The following is a 19,071-nucleotide window of genomic DNA, read 5'->3' on the forward strand; positions in this document are numbered from 1 at the left end:
TCCATTTATAGAGGAGGAGACTGTGGTGCAAAGAAGTCAAGCAATGTGCCTAATATCATAGACTGGAAGCTTGTGCCACATCCAAGAATAAAAATCCAAATCTTCAAATCAGAAACCTTTACCCACAAGACCATCTTTCCTCCCCAGCGCTTATTTTCAGCTGTTATCAACTTTACATTTTGGACTAAATCCTGCTTGCTTATTCACATGAATCAATAGAATTACCTCACATGACTGAGGAGAAGCCAGATGTGGCCCACTGCATCCTTCAGGAAAGGAGTGTGGTCTCAGTGGTTGGAGTAAGGGGACTGCAAGTCAGGGCTCAAGTTTTGTTCCCAGCTCATTCCCAGACTTCTATGGGCTGGGTACAGTGTTCAGTAGCTTACCTGAGGTCACTAAACAAGTCCACCATACAACTGGGAACAAGATCATTCATCTGTAAAATGGGACAATGCTCATCTTCTTCAGGGTTGATGCAAGACCCAATATCATGTGAAGTACACCGAGATCCTAGGACAGAAGCACTAAATAACAGTGCTAATTACACTCACATGCAAATGTGTAAAGGTCATGAAGTAATTTTAGTCTCAAAATCTGACTTACTTTTAAAATTATCAGGTTTTTTGTTGTGTAGTGTCTCCAGATGGAAGCGCAGAGCTTTTTTCTTTACTTTAAGGTAGCCCACTTTTTTTTTTTTTTTTAATTTTTGAATAAGACAAGGCATTAAACCACCATTTCTCAAATGCAGCCACCATGGCCACATGCGGCCACCAGGGGTTTCCCTGTTGCCACGGCAGTTTCCTGGGCAGTGGTGGGGGAAGCATCAGCCCCTCCCCTTTTTTCCCTGTTGCTCCTGTATGCATCACCTCTCTGGAAACAGGTGGGACACACAACACTTAAGGAGCAAGGTTGGGGGGGGGAGGAGACAAGTGACAAGGACTGGTACAGTACAAATATAAATATACTGCTTATATTACTCGTGAGTACTTTTAAACATTAAATTGGCTTTGATAGCTAAACTACTCTTGAAAGGATAGTAAAAATCCATCTTGAGGGGAGGATGAATTAAGTGCAATAGACATTGTTGCGAACAGCTTGTGAGTGTCAACATATACAAGAGAGTTTTGTTAGTTTTGGACTCAAGTCCAGTTATGCTAATCTCACATGAAGAATTGAAGGAGATAAGAAATTCCTTTGAAACATGAAGGCAGGAGTCCATCGTCCTCCACAGTTAAAGGTACATAATGAGGAATAGAGCTGGGTGGGTTTTGAGATGGAGGTAAGAAGGGGAAAGTTTATCAAGACGATTTTCTCAGGTGTTTAAAAATGAATTCTTCTGACCATACTCACCCCATTTTTAGGGGTTGCCTTTCAGGAAAGTAAGAGACTGAATTTTAGAGGCATAAATGTAGAGAGAGAGTCAATCTCACAAATCTGTAGAAGCTAAATATGAAATCTGCTTTCCGTTATTCACAAAACTTGTATGCACTTGACTAAATCAGGAAACATATCCTGAGACTTATTTGACCAGTCACTGCCGCACACAGCTTGGGGGCAGGGGGAAGCATCCAGAGGTAACAGCCCCACATAAAATAGGAACCAAGACCAAATAAATCTGAGAAAGTTGCCATCAGCACACAGACATTCTTCCACCATCAGAAGGCAAGACTAGGTTTGTTAAGTAAATCATTCATTACACAAGACTTGCTCAGCTCTGATCAGAAAAAGAATTTACTAAAAAATCCAAATTATATGCTGGGCAAAAAGTTAGAGATAAATCACTAACAAACTCAGTACAGCAAAGAAAAAAGTGACTGATGTTTGTATACAGAGCTTTGGTTGTAGATCCTGAAAGAACCATTCTGCATCTGAACAAAAAAATTACTGCATTAGAAAAAAGTCAAATACCTTCCTCTATTGCCATTGTGTCCATATCAATCTCACAATGCCCTTCAGTGGCTTCCTGTCACCTTCCAAGTCAAGTTTTTCATGTTCCAGGCCCAACACAACTCACTTCCTGCCAACAACTACGCTCTCTCCCTATTGCCACCTACACACTTTTTTCTGCTGCCCCTTATATTTGTGGCTTCCCCTCCCTCTATTTACTGAGAAGAGTTTCACCAAACTACACTTCAGCAAACCCTTCCCTAGCAACTTCTGCAGAACTTTGAGTTTAGACTTTTTTCCTACTATTTTGTTTTTAAAATAAACAAATCTCAGGCAGAGTCTAGGTAAATCCCTTCAGAGCAGGATGACATCTACTTATACTTGCTCAAATAATTTAGTATGCATAATTTAGGGAACCATTGTCTAGAGGAATTTGTACAGTTTTGGTTTGCTAGTAATTGACTGATAATTGCTTCCATCCCAACCTCCAAACACATATGAATTAGGGACCTAAGTTGTGCACTAAATAGCTTATTTAAGAACGTGTCTACCTTCAGAACTGTTACACTTTGTAATTACATGCTTGTTGAAAAATCCACAATTTTAGTTTAATTGAGTTGGTATTTTTTGGAGCTGCCATATAGCATTGTTGATAGCAGTTTTGAATTATCTTATAGCCGTTTCTGTAAGGTAAAATGTACATCACAAGACTCAATAGAAATTCCCTCAATGTAGCTGACAGTGTTGGGATACGATTGGGTTAATTTAGTAGTAAGGGAAAAAAGCTATTAAAAAATACAAGCCACTAGAGCAGTAGTATTGCCAGTGTCCTGATTTTAAGCAATGAATCTCTTTGTATAAAATGACAAATGGAACCAAAAAGGTAATGACCTCTAGACCAGAGGTTCTCAAACAGTGGTCTGTGAGCTCCATTCAAGTGGTCCATGGATAGTTCCCTCTAAGATGCGAGCCTGGGCAGCTGCACACAAGAGAACGAATAGCCACTCACCTAAATTAGTGGAGCCATGCAGGTGGGGCTCCACTAATTTGGTGTCTGGACCCTGAAGAAGATGCACATGTAAGGTGAGATGGTGGCCTTAGGGGCAGGGGGGAACAAGGGGTAGGCGGGAGGGGGCAGAGGGGTGAGAAGAGGGGGTGGGGGGAATTTGGGATGTGCAGGGCTGCAGCAGCCAAAGAAAGAGGAAACTTTCCCCGAGATCCAGGGCTGCAGCTGCCAGGGAGAGACCCCTCCTCCTTCCCAGCCCCAGCTCGGGGGCTGCCACAGCAGGGGAGAGATGGCACATCCATCACATTAGAAACGTAAGACTACCGATATTAAAATATGAGTTGTGTGCTTTTATCTGTAGAACCAAAAAATGTTAATTAAGTTTTTTTTTTTTTTTTTAATATAGTGCTTTTATCCAAAGCACTTTACAATAGTCAGCTAATGGTACAAACAACATTTGGAAAGATCATTAAGTAGTCCGCCAAGACCCTCAGCAATTTTCAAGTGGTCCGCGAAAATTTTTTTTTTTGAGAGCCACTGCTCTAAACTGTGTACATTTGTTTTGTTGGTTTTGTTTTCAAGGATTTTTTTAAAATGTTTAAATTACTGAATTAGAGCTTTTTAATCAATTTTAAAAGGAACTATTATGAAAAATAAGAGCAATCGGTCATTTCAAAGTCTCCCATCAATGATGGTATGAAATATGAATACATAAATCCTATTTGTTTATACCAGATCACCACATCACTGTAAAGGAGTCAACACCTTACCTACTTTAAACAGAAAATAGACAGAATCTAACTTAGTATGTTAACTCCACTTTAGGAGTCGCTAAATCTTCTGGCCAGAGGGCATTATCTTTTTCTGATCTCTCACAATGCAGTTCCAGCTCTGAAGTGACAGCTTTAATTTCTATCCCACAATGCCCTATAAAGTGATAAAAATCCTATTTAATGATAGTAAAAAACAAGTGGCGGGGCTGGGAAGAGTCCAAATTAATCATCCCTAATTTGAAACTGGCAGACTGAACAATGTGTTCTAATAAAGTAATCCCAGTATGATTCTTCTTCTATCCTTTTCCAGTAAACATACGAGTTAGGTCTACTGAACAGCAGATTAAGTACTGATTATAAAGACTGGGTTTATGCTATATCAGTAGGTGCTGCCACAGAGCCATGCCTGTAAATCCTAGCCAATAGGTCACATAGCTCAGAAACCAACCAAAGGAGGTGCTGGCTGCCCTTCCCCAGCTGCTCTCACACACACCTGTCAACATTTTGGCTCTTCTCTATTCACTTAGTAGCCAGCAAAAGGAGAGGAACAATATCAATCTCTGTCAGGTATTGCTCCAGTGTCATGCTCAGTTCAGGTAGAATTAAGAACATGGTTGTAAGCAGCTTTTGTTGATTAGATGAAAGAACTTTTCTTCAGCCTACAGTACCTTTCAGCATAAATTAATCAGAGTCCATGAGTTCAGATTATTCCAACTGAATGATTTCAAAGTTTGTTTTCCAATGCCACTTTGGTAGTCTATGAAGGTTATAGGATAGTGGAAAGTGTAAAATGCTGCAGAGACTGACACTACGATATTTCCATCTTAACTGTAAAAACGTCAATACCAAGATGCAAACTGGAGAAACAGCATGGAGGAGGAGGGAAGACAAAATGGATCCACTTAATAAAACTCTCAATGGATAGGATATTTGTGTGTGCATGCACATTCCTGTTAAGCAGATTGCAAACTGGGTAAATTGTTCATAATGCAATATATTAGAATCTCAAAAAGGTTTTTTTCTAGGGGGGAAGAGTTTATAAAAAGACCTTCATATGGACATTACTACCTCTCATCAATAGAAAGGCATATATTCTTACATAAAGAAAGGAGAGAGACTACTATTTTTACTGAACATTGAATCATCAGTCAGAAATTTTTTTTAGACATTCTGCAGTCCATATACATGTTAACCTTGGACTGTAATACAATTGTCATTGGCAACACAATTAAACAAACTCTTCATTATGATGGGTGGAACATCAATTGCTAGTCACTGCAAGATAAATCTGTTTACCCTTTTTCCAAAGCAGAGCTATAACTAAAAACCCCAAAGCCACAGAGCTCTGACTTGCTACAGCCGCACCGCATTTTAAAATAAATTGATGACAGGCCTCTGTGGAAGATGTACAGTGGCAGTAATGCACTAACTTTATCCTTTATGGTTAGCAATTTTAAGATTTCCTCCAACAGCGAACCACAGCACACAGCAAAAGCCTGATCCTAAGTCCATTGAACTCAATGAGCTTTTGATCAGGCCTCTAGTCTTTTGAGTGAATTAATTGTTATATGTGGTATGTCCCCAACTAGCAACAGGTTTTCCAGGATATTTATAGCAATGTTGGCACGAGCATTTAAAAAAAAAAAAAGTGGACCAAGCTTGCACAGAAAAAAAAAAAGTTGAGTTATTTCTGCCTATATTTGGATGAAAATCTAAAATCATGCCTCTTAATAAAATCCTATGTAGTGCTTCCTGTGAGCTGTTACAGAAGAACACTTATATTAGTGTTGACTAGACAAAAACCAGAGATAAAAGGCCACAGGACTTTCTCTTATAGAGACACACACACACACACACACACACACACAATCTATCCTAGAAGATAAAACAAAATAGTTGCAACTTTGTTAACTGCTAACTCTAAAAGTTACATTTGGGAGCATAATAAAATACCTCCCTTTTAAGTTACTCGAGGGTTAGTATTTTTCCTACCAACGTATAAAGGTTTTAGAATACAAAATTCATTTGATTTAAAAAACTTCTTATGCTCTCTTTCTAGTCTAAAAATCAATTTATAGTTGTCCTGACACAACCGAGGCCTGATTTTCAGGTCCTGAGCATCTGCAGTTCCCATGAGTTTAAATGCTCAGCACCTTTGAAAAAGCAAGGCCCCTGGCATTCTTGTCCTAGAAGTGACCTATTTATTAAGTGACTTATTCAATGAACTTTAAGTATGCATATTAGTTTCAATATCTTTCCAGAGAATATAATATAATTTTTATCAAGCTGTTTGACCTCTGCCTCTCATCTCCAATCAAAGTCCATTACTAAACCCCTTTTCAGTTATAAATTCTGCTGGAACCAACTAATTCTTTGGCACCGATATCTTCATGCACACAGAGAGAGTTTACATAGTATACTTCATAACACATAGAAATAAGTCTATTTCTCCTCTTTTGGAATGATTACTTTTTAATAGCAAATGAATCTTAAAAAAAACCAAAACACTTAAGTCACTACAAAGTAGACTTAGCATCAGACACTTGTCAGTCCACAGGCTATAAATGAGCTCTTTTACAAAGGAACACACACATGCCCCTCTACCTTTAAAGCAACCTTGCAAAATTACAAAGATTTATCAACTCGGGTTCAAAGTCTGCTCACCCATGTTAACCATAAATGAACAAAATTAATTATATTTTTGCCCACCAAAAACAGTTACTTGCCCTTGGGGAGTAGAGTTTTGTATAGTTAGATTAAGGTAAAGTAATATAAAATTTAAAAAAGTCTAAATAAATAAAAGTTTAAATTAAGAACTGGAAGATAGGATTTCTGATTCTGTTAGAATTACGAATTGTCTCTCTCACTTGAGCACACCTTGTCTCTCCCCACACAACATTTGATTTTTATATTGATTATATGCAGGGCCATCTCTAGGGGGGTGCAGGCCCGGGACAACATCCCCACTCCACCCCTTCCCCCAAGGCCCCGCCCTCTTCCAGCTTCTGCCCCCTTCCCCTAATGACTCCAGGAGCTCGAGTGGGGCAGGCTGGGGTCGCTCCTGCTGCTTCCTGCCAGTGAGTGCAGGCCTGACATCTGCTGCCAGGCCCTCCCCGCCCCCCACTAGCCCCTTGGGTCAGCCTGGCTCCCCTGCACCCTAACCCCACCCCGCCCCGCCCCCCAGGCCAGCCTAGCACCCCCTGCATGACACGCACACAAAACCATCCCTACCGGCTCTGGTTATACGACTTCATCATGCTACTATGCCCTATCAAAAAGATTTGGAATTGGCATAGATCTCTCAAATTGTGAGATCTTAATTTCTATAATCCTTCTAAACATAGAAGGAAATAGAGAAACAAGGCAGGCAAAGTAATGTATTTTCTTGGACCATCTTCTGGACACCTAAGCTTTTGAGCTTACCCAGAGCTCTTCTTCAGGTTTGAGAGATACTCTCAGGGTGTTACAGCTAAGTATAAGGTGGAACAGATTGTTCAGCATAAATAGTTGATACCTATTTCAAGGGACCATTCAAGATGAAAGGGCCCATTAACACCCCTTCAGTCATAGGGGGGAAAGGCGGGAGGGGGAAGACAGCTGGGGGGGAAGGGGGAAGGTTATAGATGGTCATAAGCCACTGTCTCTGTTCAGTCCGTTCTTTTTAGTGTCTAATAGTTATAATTTAAGCTCCCAGGCTCGACTTCTGAAGGGGTTGTGCCGATTTCCTTTGAGGACGAGGACTGAGACCAGATATAGTGTGATTGCTTTGTGAAAAGTGTTAGAAGGAAACAGTCACCTAAAAAGAAGTAAGTTACCAATCTACAGGAAAACATAGAATGTACATTGAATGCACAAGATAGAAGACATGAAATATAACACTCACTGGTTTGGGCATTTTCAGTTCTTGCAGTGGTTCTATTATTCCAGAAACAAATGCTTGTGCAGTGGCTTGAAGGTGTTTCTTCTATTTTAAAGAGATCTGGTAACAGGAGAGTAGAAAAAGTTCTAGTTTACTGAGAAGGGGGCAAAGTAAAGAACTTTAAAACCTCTGCTGGGATTCTTAAGTAACCAGGGGGAGCAGCAAGGATGTTTCAGACATGACCAACAATTACTAAGGAACTCCACTGGTTTAAAAAAAGAAGAAAAGAAAACCACAAGTGACCTGGCCCGGGGGGGGAAGCCAGCTGCAACCAGAGAAGGTCATTTGGCCAGACACACCTTTCCTGAGCGGTATAAGCTTAATAACCTGGGAAAGAAGGAGGGAGCAGAAACTGGAAACGATTGTCAGCCCTTGGTTTGCAACACAGTCCGCCCGCCCCGGCTGCTGCCAGCAGACAGCATTCAATACAATTAAGGTTTCAGAGTAGCAGCCGTGTTAGTCTGTATTTGCAAAAAGAAAAGGAGGACTTGTGGCACCTTAGAGACTAGCAAATTTATTAGAGCATCCGATGAAGTGGGCTGTAGCTCACGAAAGCTTCTGCTCTAATAAATTTGTTAGTCTCTAAGGTGCCACAAGTCCTCCTTTTCTTTTTGCGAATACAATTAAGGTCTCAGAGTAGCAGCCGTGTTAGTCTGTATTCGCTGCAGCTCAGGAAAGCTTTTGCTCAAATAAATTTGTTAGTTTCTAAGGTGCCACAAGTACACTTAAGATCCTGCCGTGCAAAGCAGCGGGCTTCGAGTCCTTGCGAGGAGCCGCGGAAGGGCTCTGCCCAGAGAGCCCCCGAGGGGCCAGCACCGGGCTCCCTTTACCCCTAAGCAGCCCCCAGGGAAGGGGTGGGGAGCCCCACAGCTCTCGGGGTCAAGCCGAAGGCGGACTCTAGGCTCCGCTTTGCCCACCCCGGAGCCGGCAGGGCTCGCTCGCCTCCCGCCTCCCGCCCCCGCCCGGGCAGCACCGCGCCCTGGAGAAGCGGGAAGACCGGCGGCGGCAGGAGGGAGCTCCCGGCGCGCCAATCCCCGCAACACCTGTTGGCAGCGCCGCCCCGTCCTCCCGCGGCCGGACACAGGCGCCAGGGCGGGCAGCTGAGCGGCGGCCCCGGCCCCGGCCCCGGCCCCGGCGGCTAGGAGAGGGGAGCTGCTGGGGGGCCCTTACCCGGCTGTCCTCTGCGGCGACTGGGCACACTGGCAGCCGGCCGCGGGCTGCGCTCGGGTCCCTGTGCGCGCCTCCAGCCCCGCCCCGCCCCGCCGCTCCCTCTGCAATATGGCCGAGCGGGGGCCCGCCTCCTCGCCGGGCCGTGCCCCGCCCCAGCCTCCCGCCTCTGCGGGCCCTCAGTACGCGCGCGCCGAGTCCTCTCCCGTGTGGACAAGCCTGAGTCCGGCTCAGGGTGTCCGCACGCGGCGTGAATGCGGGGCTGGCTCCCGCCTGCACCGCTCTCGGCGTCCCTCCCGGCCAGTCAGCGTGCCGCTCTTCTCCCAGGACTGAGCCTGGGAAATTACCGCCGGGCCTTTTAGGGCGCATCGAGGACCGAGCCTGAGGTCCAGGTTTAGCGAGCGAAGCAAACAACAGGAACGAGCCTCCAGTAACAAACAACAACGTGCCTGGGGAATTTACCCAGAGTTGGGTTTGTTTGGATTTAGCGCTGTTGAGGTTTGCACAAAAATTCTTCACCCCACCCCCGCATTGTACTCCCCACATATAATTTGAAGAAGCACTTTTATTGAAACTACCACTTTGGCAGGTGCTTATAATTTTCTCCATTTTCTTCCTTATCGTAGAACTGGAAGGGACCTGGAGAGGTCATCTAGACCAGTGCTTCTCAAGCTATCTGATATGGGGGACCAACAATTTTTTTTTCCAATGTGCACGCAGACCGGCCACCGATGGCTAGCGGACCTGCACCGGTCCGTGGACCACCACTTTGAGTAGCACTGGTCTAGACCAGTCACCTGCACTCCGTCAGGGCAGCCCTAAGTATTATCTAGACTATCCATGACAGGTGTTTGGCCAACCTGCTCTTAAAAATCCCCAGTGATGGAGATTCCACAACCTCCCAAGGCAATTTATTCCTGTGCTTAACCACTCTGACTTGATGTTTTTTCTAATGTCCAACCTAAACCGCCCTTGCTGCAACTTAAGCCCATTGCTTCTTGTCCCATCCGCAGAGATTAAGAAGAACAATTTTTCTCCCTCCTTCTTGTAACTACCTTCTATGTACTCGAAAACTGTTATCATGTCTCCTCTCAGTCTTCTCTTTTCCAGACTAAACAAACTCAATTTTTTCAATATTCCCTCAGAGGTCATGTTTTCTAGACCTTTAATCATTTTTGTTTCTTTTCTCTGGACTTCTCCAATTTGTCCATATCTTTCCTGAAATGCGGCACCCAGAACTGGACACAACAATACTCCAGTTGAGGTCTAATCAGCACGGAGTAGAGCAGAAGAATTACTTCTCGTGTCTTGCTTACAATACTCCTGCTAATACATCCTAGAATTATGTTTGCGGTTTTTGCAACAGTGTTACACTGTTGACTCATATTTAGTTTGTGATCCACTATGACCCCCAGATTCCTTTCCACAGTACTCCTTCCTAGGCAGCCATTTCCTATTTTGTATGTGTGCAACTGATTGTTCCTTCCTAGGTGGAGTACTTTGAATTTGTCCTTATTGAATTTCATCCTGTTTACTTCAGATCATTTTTTCAGTTTGTCCAGATCATTTTGAATTTTAATCCTATCCTCCAAAGCACTTGCAACCCCTCCCAGCTTGGTATCATCCGCAAACTTTATAACTGTACTCTCTATACCATTCTCTAAATCATTGATGAAGATATTGAACAGAACTGGACCAAGACCTGATCCCTGCAGGACCCCACTCATTATGCCCTTCCAATATGACTGTGAACCACTGATAACTACTCTCCGGGAACTATTTCCAGTTATGCACCCACCTTATAGTAGCTCCATCTAGGTTGAATTTCCCTAGTTTGTTTATGAGAAGGTCATGCAAGACAGTATCAAAAGCCTTACTAAAGTCAAGCTATACCACATCTACTGCTTCCCCCTGTCTACAAAGCTTGTTACCCTGTCAAAGAAAGCTATCTGGTTGGTTTGACATGATTTGTTCTTGACAAATCCATGCTGACTGTTACTTATCACCTCATTATCTTCCAGGTGTTTGCAAACTGATTTCTTAATTATTTGCTCTATTATCTTTCCTAGTGCAGAAGTTAAACTGCCTGGTCTGTAATTCCCCGGATTGTCCTTATTTCCATTTTTATAAATGGGCACTATATTTGTCCTTTTCCAGTCTTCTGGAATGTCTCCTGTCTTCCATGACTTTTCAAAGATCATTGCTAATGGCTCAGATATCTCCTCCATCAGCTCCTTGAATATTCTAGGATGCATTTCATCAGGTCCTTGTGATTTGAAGACATCTAGCTAATCTATGAAATTTTTGACTTGTTCTTTCCCTCTTTTAGACTCTGATCCTACCTCATTTTCACTGGCATTCACTATGTTTGATGCCCAATCACTTTTTGGGCTGAAAATTTTCATGCTTATGCTCAGCACAGAGAGGATTCTGTGATTGTCTTTTTGGTAGTTTGCAAATTTTCATGGATAGGGCTGGTTTTGATTAATGTGAAACAAGATGTTTTTCACACCTTAAGAAAACTTTCTGACACTTTTTATTTCTTTGGCTAGCTCATTTGTGTGTGTGTTTGTGTGATATAATCAGTGATATAGTGCTAAATTTTACCGTGCATGAGCCCTGCAGAAGTGATATTAAGTTGGTAATTCTGTCACACGTGAGAGTCTCCCGTCCAAAATCTATCTTGTGTGTGACATCACCGTAAGATAGAGAACCTATAATAACTTTTTTACCACTAAATTTTATCTAATTGACAGTCTGTGCAGTAGCAGTTGTGAGACTTCACACATTAGTAATAAATACATATATCACATCAACATAAACGACCTGTAACTCAGTATTTATGTGTCAGACTTCTAAGTGAACATTTTTTGAGCTTCAAAAACATTTTATTCTTTCCAATATTTTCTATTTTCATGTACCCTAAGTGTGAACCTCTGGTTTCTGGCTGTCCTCAGAAGAAAAAATGCCAAACTTAGCCACTCTTTGTGTCATGTCTGGACACACCAGAAATCAGTATTTGTAGAAATTCCAGGAAAAGTCAGGTTTCAGAGTAGCAGCCATGTTAGTCTGTGTTCGCAAAAAGAATAGGAGTACTTGTGGCACTTCCGAGACTAATACATTTATTTGAGCATAAGCTTTTGTGGGCTACAGCCCACTTCAGCGGATGCATGCAGTGGAAAATATAGTAGGAATATTTTATATACACAGAGAACATGAAACAATGGGTGTTACCATACACACTATAACGAGAGTGATCAGTCAAGGTGAGCTATTACCAGCAGGAGAGAAAAAACAACTTTTGTAGTGATAATCGAGATGGGCCATTTCCAGCAGTTGAAAAGAATGTGTGAGGAACAGTAGGGGGCAACAATAAACATGGGAAAATAGTTTTACTTTGTGTAATGACACTTCCACTCCCAGTCTTTATTCAAGCCTAATTTAATGGTGTCCTGTTTGCAAATTAATCCCAATTCAGCAGTCTCTTGTTGGAGTCTGTTTTTGAAGTTTTTTTGTTGTAATATTGTGACTTCTAGGTCTGTAATCAAGTAACCAGAGAGATTAAAGTGTTCTTCGACTGGTTTTTAAATGTTATAATTCTTGGCGTCTGATTTGTGTCCATTTATTCTTTTACATAGAGACTGTCCAGTTTGGCCAAGGTACATGGCAGAGGGGCATTGATGGCACATGATGGCATATATCATATTGGTAGATGTACAGGTGAATGAGCTTCTGATAGTGTTGCTGATGTGATTAGGCCCTATGATGGTGTCTCCTGAATAGATATGTGGACACGGTTGGCAACGGGCTTTGTTGCAAGGATAGGTTCCTGGGTTAGTGTTTTTGTTGTGTGGTGTGTGGTTGCTGGTGAGTATTTGCTTCAGGTTGGGGGGCCGTAAGCAAGGACTGTCCTGTCTCCCAAGATCTGTGAGAGTGATGGGTCATCCTTCAGGATAGGTTGTAGATCCTTGATGATGCGCTGGAGAGGTTTTAGTTGGGGGCTAATAGTGGTGGCTAGTGGCATTCTGTTACTTTCTTTGTTAGGCCTGTTTTGTAGTAGGTGACTTCTGGGTACTCTTCTGGCTCTGTCAGTCTGTTTCTTCACTTCAGCAGGTGGGTACTGTAGTTGTAAGAATGCTTGATAGAGATCTTGTAGGTGTTTGTCTCTGTCTGAGTGGTTGGAGCAAATGCGGTTGTATCGTAGAGCTTGGCTGTAGACAATGGATCGTGTGTTGTGGTCTGGATGAAAGCTGGAGGCATATAGGTAAGTATAGCGGTCAGTAGGTTTCCGTGGTCAGTGGTGTTTACGTGACCATCTCTCATTAGCACTGTAGTGCCCAGGAAGTGGATCTCTTTGTGTGGACTGGTCCAGGCTGAGGTTGATGGTGGGTTGGAAAGTGTTGAAATCATGGTGGAATTCCTCAAGGGCTTCTTTTCCATGGGTCCAGATGATGAAGACGTCATCAATGTAGCACAAGTAGAGTAGGGGCATTAGGGGACGAGAGCTGAGGAAGCGTTGTTCTAAGTCAGCCATAAAAATGTTGGCATACTGTGGGGCCATGCAGGTACCCATAGGAGTGCCGCTGATTTGAAGGTATACATTGTCCCCAAATGTGAAATAGTTATGGGTGAGGAAAAGTCAGCATCTGTGAGATTTCCAACCCAAGGATTCAAGTCCTGCAAGAAGCTCTCAGCAGGCACAGAGCTCCACGGAGGAATGAAGCCCAATTTAGCAGACCCCAAAGGTTCAGATAGCATGGATGAGGGTCAGGCATTTATTTGAATGGTTAAATATCCAAGCCTAAACGTCTGAATCTTTTCAGGTCCACCCATCACTACCTGCCACCTACTCATTACACAAAGGTAGTCATAATGACAGGAAAAGCAATGTTGTCCAGTCAATAGAGGCTTGGGAGTGAGGCTCAGGGAACCAGTAGTCCATGAAACTGGGCCTCATTGAGGTCCCACTCCTGCTCAGTAAGGACTCTGTGGATATAAAGGTCTGCCCAAACTGATCACTTTGCAGGATTGGGGCCTGTGTAACCTTGGGAAAGTCATTTAACATCTCTGCAGCTCAGTTTTTCTGTCTGTAAAAATAGAGTGATGATTAAGGATACGATTTAGTCATGGAGGTCACAGATTCCCTGACTTTACTGGTCCTCCATAACTTCTTCGGCTTCAGCTGTCAGTGGCTGCAGCCCCCACACCTTGAGGCTGCAGCTGCGGCCATGGCAGTGAGTCTTGGGCTCCAGCTGTCATTCACCCCACCCTCCGGTTATCAGCTGTCATTCCCCCCCAATTATTTTTAGTAAAAGTCACAGACAGGTCACAGGCTCCAATTAATTTTTTTTTTTTTTGCCTGTGATTTGTTCATGACTTTTGCTAAAAATAACTGTGACAAAATCTTAACCTTAATCATGAGTAAGATGCTAAGATGGAGACTGGAGTACAGGGACACACTTGGGAGATCCTCTGTTTGCTCTATGATAATGCAAATGTGTTGAAAGTGAATGGCTACTGCTAAAGATACTGGGCCAAATTCAGGCATGGTATAAGCAGGGCAATGCCTTTGAATATAGTAGAAATGTGCCTTCTTACACCAGGTCTGCATTTGGTCCCTGGTATTTTGTAGAACCTGCCTGGAATCAAACTTCTGTTGGACGTAGGCTTGTCCACTTTCCCTGAGATAAAGAGCTATTCACGTTTCATGCTGAACAGCGCAGTTGACACATCCACAAATAAATCCTCAATTAGTTTTAAACTACACTGATAAACAGTGAGAGCAAACTTAACACGTTTCATTATTTGGGCTGTATACAGTTCTGCATACACATAACTGCCTTATCTAATCAGTCACTGGTGCCTTCAAAGAGGCAATTCAGAAACAAGGAGGCCACCAAACCAAATGTATTCTGAGGCCTCACTGGGAGAAAATGGTACTGTGCTGATTACTGCTCACCTGATGCTGTTAGGCATGGAGGTAATCTAAAGCAAATGGAGTTTTCAATGCCTCCCAATGACACACCTAGTGTGAGGTGCATGGTGTGAAGTAATTAGCTCTGACTCATGGCACAAAAGGTAAACATGAAGTTCTGCAATATGTTGGCTAGCAACTCCTTTCAAAACATTCTGTAAAGTATTTCTTGTTATACTGCCTTTAAAAACAGAAGGTGAATTTCACTCTTGTACAGAGAACCAGCATGGGTCCAGGCACCACTAAGTACCATTTAAATCCTCAAAATAAGGCTTCTAAATGTAATTAAATAAAAAGTCCATTTAAAAAAAGATGGGGGCTGGAGGATATTCAAAAGAACCAGAGTGACCTTGACATGGTATTGGTTATCTAGGAAAGCCAGCCATGCAGTGGTTGCCATTAAAAAGTCAACATTTGCTCACATTTGCCACACCGTGGTATTTGAGACAGTGTCTTTTTTTCTGTACTGTACTTAAAATAGGAATTGCAGGAATAGGAGCCACAGTGCCTCAGCAACTGTGGGCACAAACTCACTTCTTGAGCTTTGTTTGCTTTCTAAAATATCACATTTTAACAAGGGCAATATAACTCAAACAGAAACTGAAACAAAAGTTATGATCTTGATGCAGAAATTACTGGTTGAGGCCTGCATTATGCAGGTCAGACAAGAGGATCAAAATGGTCCCTTCTGATCTTAAAATCTATAGCTTTTGAATATTTATAGTGCACAAATACTCATGCCAATCCTATACACTAAGGATGGATAAATACATTTTGTTTCATGTTGGCCCACAGAAACATGGGCTTAAAGTTAAGGGTTGGAATTCCAGTTAGATGAAACTGTGGTAAGGTATGAGAAAAGAGAAGAGAACAGGAACAAAGGAAAATTCTAATGAAATAATAAATACAGTATAGAAGGCACTTATTTGTGCCAGCTTAGCTTTGGAGCATGGTTTCTGTCCTGTATGCATACACAGTAAGTGTATACATACACAGGCACAGACTTCCATGGGAGCTGTGGGTATTCACAGCCTCTGAAAACAACCCATTTTTTATGTGCCCAAATATAGATTTAGGTGCTTTACTTTAGGACTCTTATTCCTCTCCAGAGTCTAAGCCATAACGTTATGGTACTCATCCCAGTACAGCCAGTTTCACCAAAAACTCACAAGCACCTCACAAAAGCAATTTCAGAGCAATCAGTAATAGGTAATTGATTACTTTTCAGATCTAGTAATCAATACCATGTAACCTATTTATGGGAAACTCGGCTATAGAAAACCCCCATTTGTAGGGGAGAAGAACGGAAACTTTAATTATTTCAAATGCAATGAAATACACAAACTACAGTGCCAGTTAGAGTGAGCCTCTGCTTATAGGACCCAAACTTACAGTCCCATTTTGACTTCAAAGGAAGTCTTGCCTGTATCAGAACTTCAGGATTGGACCCCTACTGGAGATGTTTTGTGTGAAAAAAGCCATGTCTTCATTACAGCTGGATTTCATTGCCATTTTTAATTAGTTACATTAGACTAAATTCTCAGCTAACTCTTGTTAATTCATAGTGATAACCTTGAACTGTGTTCATAGTTTAAGTAATATCCAAAGGATTGCATGTATAAAAGTAAGAGATTCTTCTGCACTTGTATGAGATCAGAGTCAAGCCAAGCTAAATCTGAAGTAACTCCACCAAAGTCAATGAAGTTACTTTGGTGCAAAACCAGTAAGTGACATTACTGTCGAGCCTTATATGTGTTTAACATGTAACATACATACTGCTGAGGTCATAAATTACTCCTTCATACCAATATAGAAACTTTAAAAGCTTAGGAGCCTAACTCTGCCACCCTTATTTATGTCCAGTAGTATCTGACTCACTGAGTTTTCCTATTTAAACAACATGAGTATGGGTGGAAGAATCAGGCCTTGTATTCTTTGGGAAACACACTGAAGGTGACGTGGATGCCAACACAGGTGGCATGCTGGTGGGTTGGGTGAACACAAGCAATGAGTATGGGACATTTTTTGTTTTGTTTTGAGGGCAGGCTGATCTGGGATTGATGAAGGTAAGTCCACTGCTACCCTAAAAGTAAAGTCAAATGCCCATAAAAGTTGTTTTGCTGCTTCAATAAAAAAAGTAATTTTCTTTAAAAATACCATTTCCTTCTATTCTTGTTTTTATAGGTAATGATGCTTGGGTTTCCAGAATGTTTTCTATGAAAATATAAAATCCCTCACATTGTTGGTATAAGGATTGTACTTAATACTGTGAATTATATCTTGGTAACCCTCGTGCTTCACACAATATCATATCATACAAAATGTAACCAAAACAAACTATATAGAAATATTGATCAATGGCACAAGAAATGATACTTTGCTTTTTGGACTTTTTTCAAAGAAGTGTAATTACTTAATTCAGGTGGCAATGAGCAAAATGTACAAACTGGTCTGTTGGAAAGGAAATAATTTATTGCCTCCTTCATTACTCCATTGTGTAAACACTCAAGTTACATTAAGTACTGGATTTTGGTGGGAACAGCAACCAGCTGAGATGAACAAATATGACACAATGTAAAACAAGAGCGTTTGGTCCACATCGTGTTCTCATTGATTTCAATGAGACCAGAATGTGGCTCTGTGTAAATAAATCTATGTTGGTACCTGAAAATGAATGACAGTCTTTTCAATCATATATGCTCAGACTATTTCCACAGGTTCCCTGTCTCATTCTGTCGCAGGCTGAACACTGCACAGTGAGTTCCAGTTCCTGCTCCTGCTCCAGTGACAAAACTCCCATTGATTTCAGTGGTTCAGGATCAGGCCTTGAATGAGGATGGGGCTGCATCACTGATTTTAAAAATAACTTATTCAAGCAGGAAGGAGGCTGCCCAAAGGACAATTGCTAATTGACAACATCAAAAAATGACATATTTTCTTTATAGAAATGAAATACCTATGTTAAAATATTCTTTAAGAAATCAAATGATTAATAATATATTATTGTAAACATGGTGTTTAATCCTCCCTGGTCAGCAAGTGCACTTCTGCCTCATGTCCAACCTCTGCACCGAGGAAGGCAAATTCCGCTGTCCTCACTCACCACTTACTCTGGTTTAAATCACAGTGCACTGTCCAAAGTATGAGTTCAGAACCAAATTTTGTTCTTGGTTACACCAGCCTAAATCCAGAGTAGTGACTCTTCATTGCAATTAATGGAGTTACTATTCTGATTTACACTGTCATAACTGCAAATAGAATTTGGCTCAGAATGAGGTAGAGATCCACAAGACCTCTACCTGATTCACAACATTCCCCTGCCTCATTTCCAACCCTTATCTAACCCGTACACCGAGAGTATGTCTACATGGGGATAAAAGCTCCATGGCATGGCCACAGCTGGCTCAGGTCATCCCAGGTCGGACTTGTGGGTCTTGGACTACAGGGCTAAAAATTGCTGTATATAGATTCGGGCTTGGGCTGGGGTCTGAGCTCTATGACCCTCCACCCTCACAGGGTCCCAGAAAGCCCAAGCCTGAATGTTTACACAGCAATTTTTTACTGGAGGAGCCCAAGCCCCTTGAGCTGACCTAGCCCAACCATGGGTTTTTTATCCCTGTGTAGACGTGCCCTGAGGCTCCAGATCAGCAAGGTATTTAATTACCTAATTTTAAGCACAGGAATAGTCCTGTTTGCTTCAGTGGGTCCTTGTAACACACTGGAGTTCAGTAGACGTATGGAATTCAAAGAATTCACGTTTCACTTAGACATGTGCTTAAGTACCCTACTGAATTGGAGCTTGAATAAGGTATCGGCAGAGGTGAAAGTAAACTGGTATGCCCCGGTACGGCGTACCGGTAAGATCCGGTGCGCCATACCAGGACCGGCTTTCCGAGAGTGCAATTTAAAGCCCTGGGGTCGTGGCGGCGGGGCTGTGGCGGGGATTTAAAGGGCTCCAGCCGCTGCTACTGCCCCGGGGCCCTTTAAATCCCCACCTGAGCCCTGCTGCCCAAGCCCTGGGGTAGCAGTGGCGGGGCTCTGGCGGGGATTTAAAGGGCCCCAGAGCTCCAGCCCCCTCTACCCTCCCGGGGTCCTTTAAATCCCCACCTGAACCCTGCTGCCCGAGCCCTGGGGTAGCGGCGGCAGGGCTCCGGAGGGGATTTAAAGGGCTGGGGCGGTAGCGGCGGCTGGAGCCCCAAGCCCTTTAAATCCCGCCTGAGCCCTGCTGCCCAAGCGCTGGGGTAGAAGTGGGGGGGCTCTGGCAGGGATTTAAAGAGCCCCCGAGCTCCAGCCACCGCTACTGCCCCGGCCCTTTAAATCCCCGCTGGATCCCTGCTGTTGAAGC

General features: G+C 42.8%; 1 protein-coding gene across 3 annotated transcripts in view; it reads right to left on the bottom strand.

The window, feature by feature from the left end:
* Positions 1-9,078, bottom strand: part of EZR (ezrin) — a 59,536-nt gene extending 50,458 nt beyond the window's left edge. For 2 of the 3 annotated variants that reach the window (XR_006280452.1, XM_038396735.2), the window contains exons 1-2: positions 8,756-9,078; positions 7,550-7,645 (exon numbers count right to left, since the gene is read on the bottom strand). Coding sequence is in view for 2 of the 3 variants with exons in the window: in XM_038396735.2 (XP_038252663.1) it covers positions 7,550-7,561 (12 nt within the window). In the remaining variant the exon portion in view is untranslated. Of the gene's footprint in view, positions 1-7,549; positions 7,646-8,628 lie in introns of all 3 variants that reach the window. The other variant, XM_043512258.1, reaches the window with a different exon arrangement.
* Between the last annotated feature and the right edge of the window lie 9,993 nt (positions 9,079-19,071).

This window comes from Dermochelys coriacea, chromosome 3, assembly GCF_009764565.3.
Source record: "Dermochelys coriacea isolate rDerCor1 chromosome 3, rDerCor1.pri.v4, whole genome shotgun sequence".
Taxonomy (NCBI): domain Eukaryota; kingdom Metazoa; phylum Chordata; order Testudines; family Dermochelyidae; genus Dermochelys; species Dermochelys coriacea.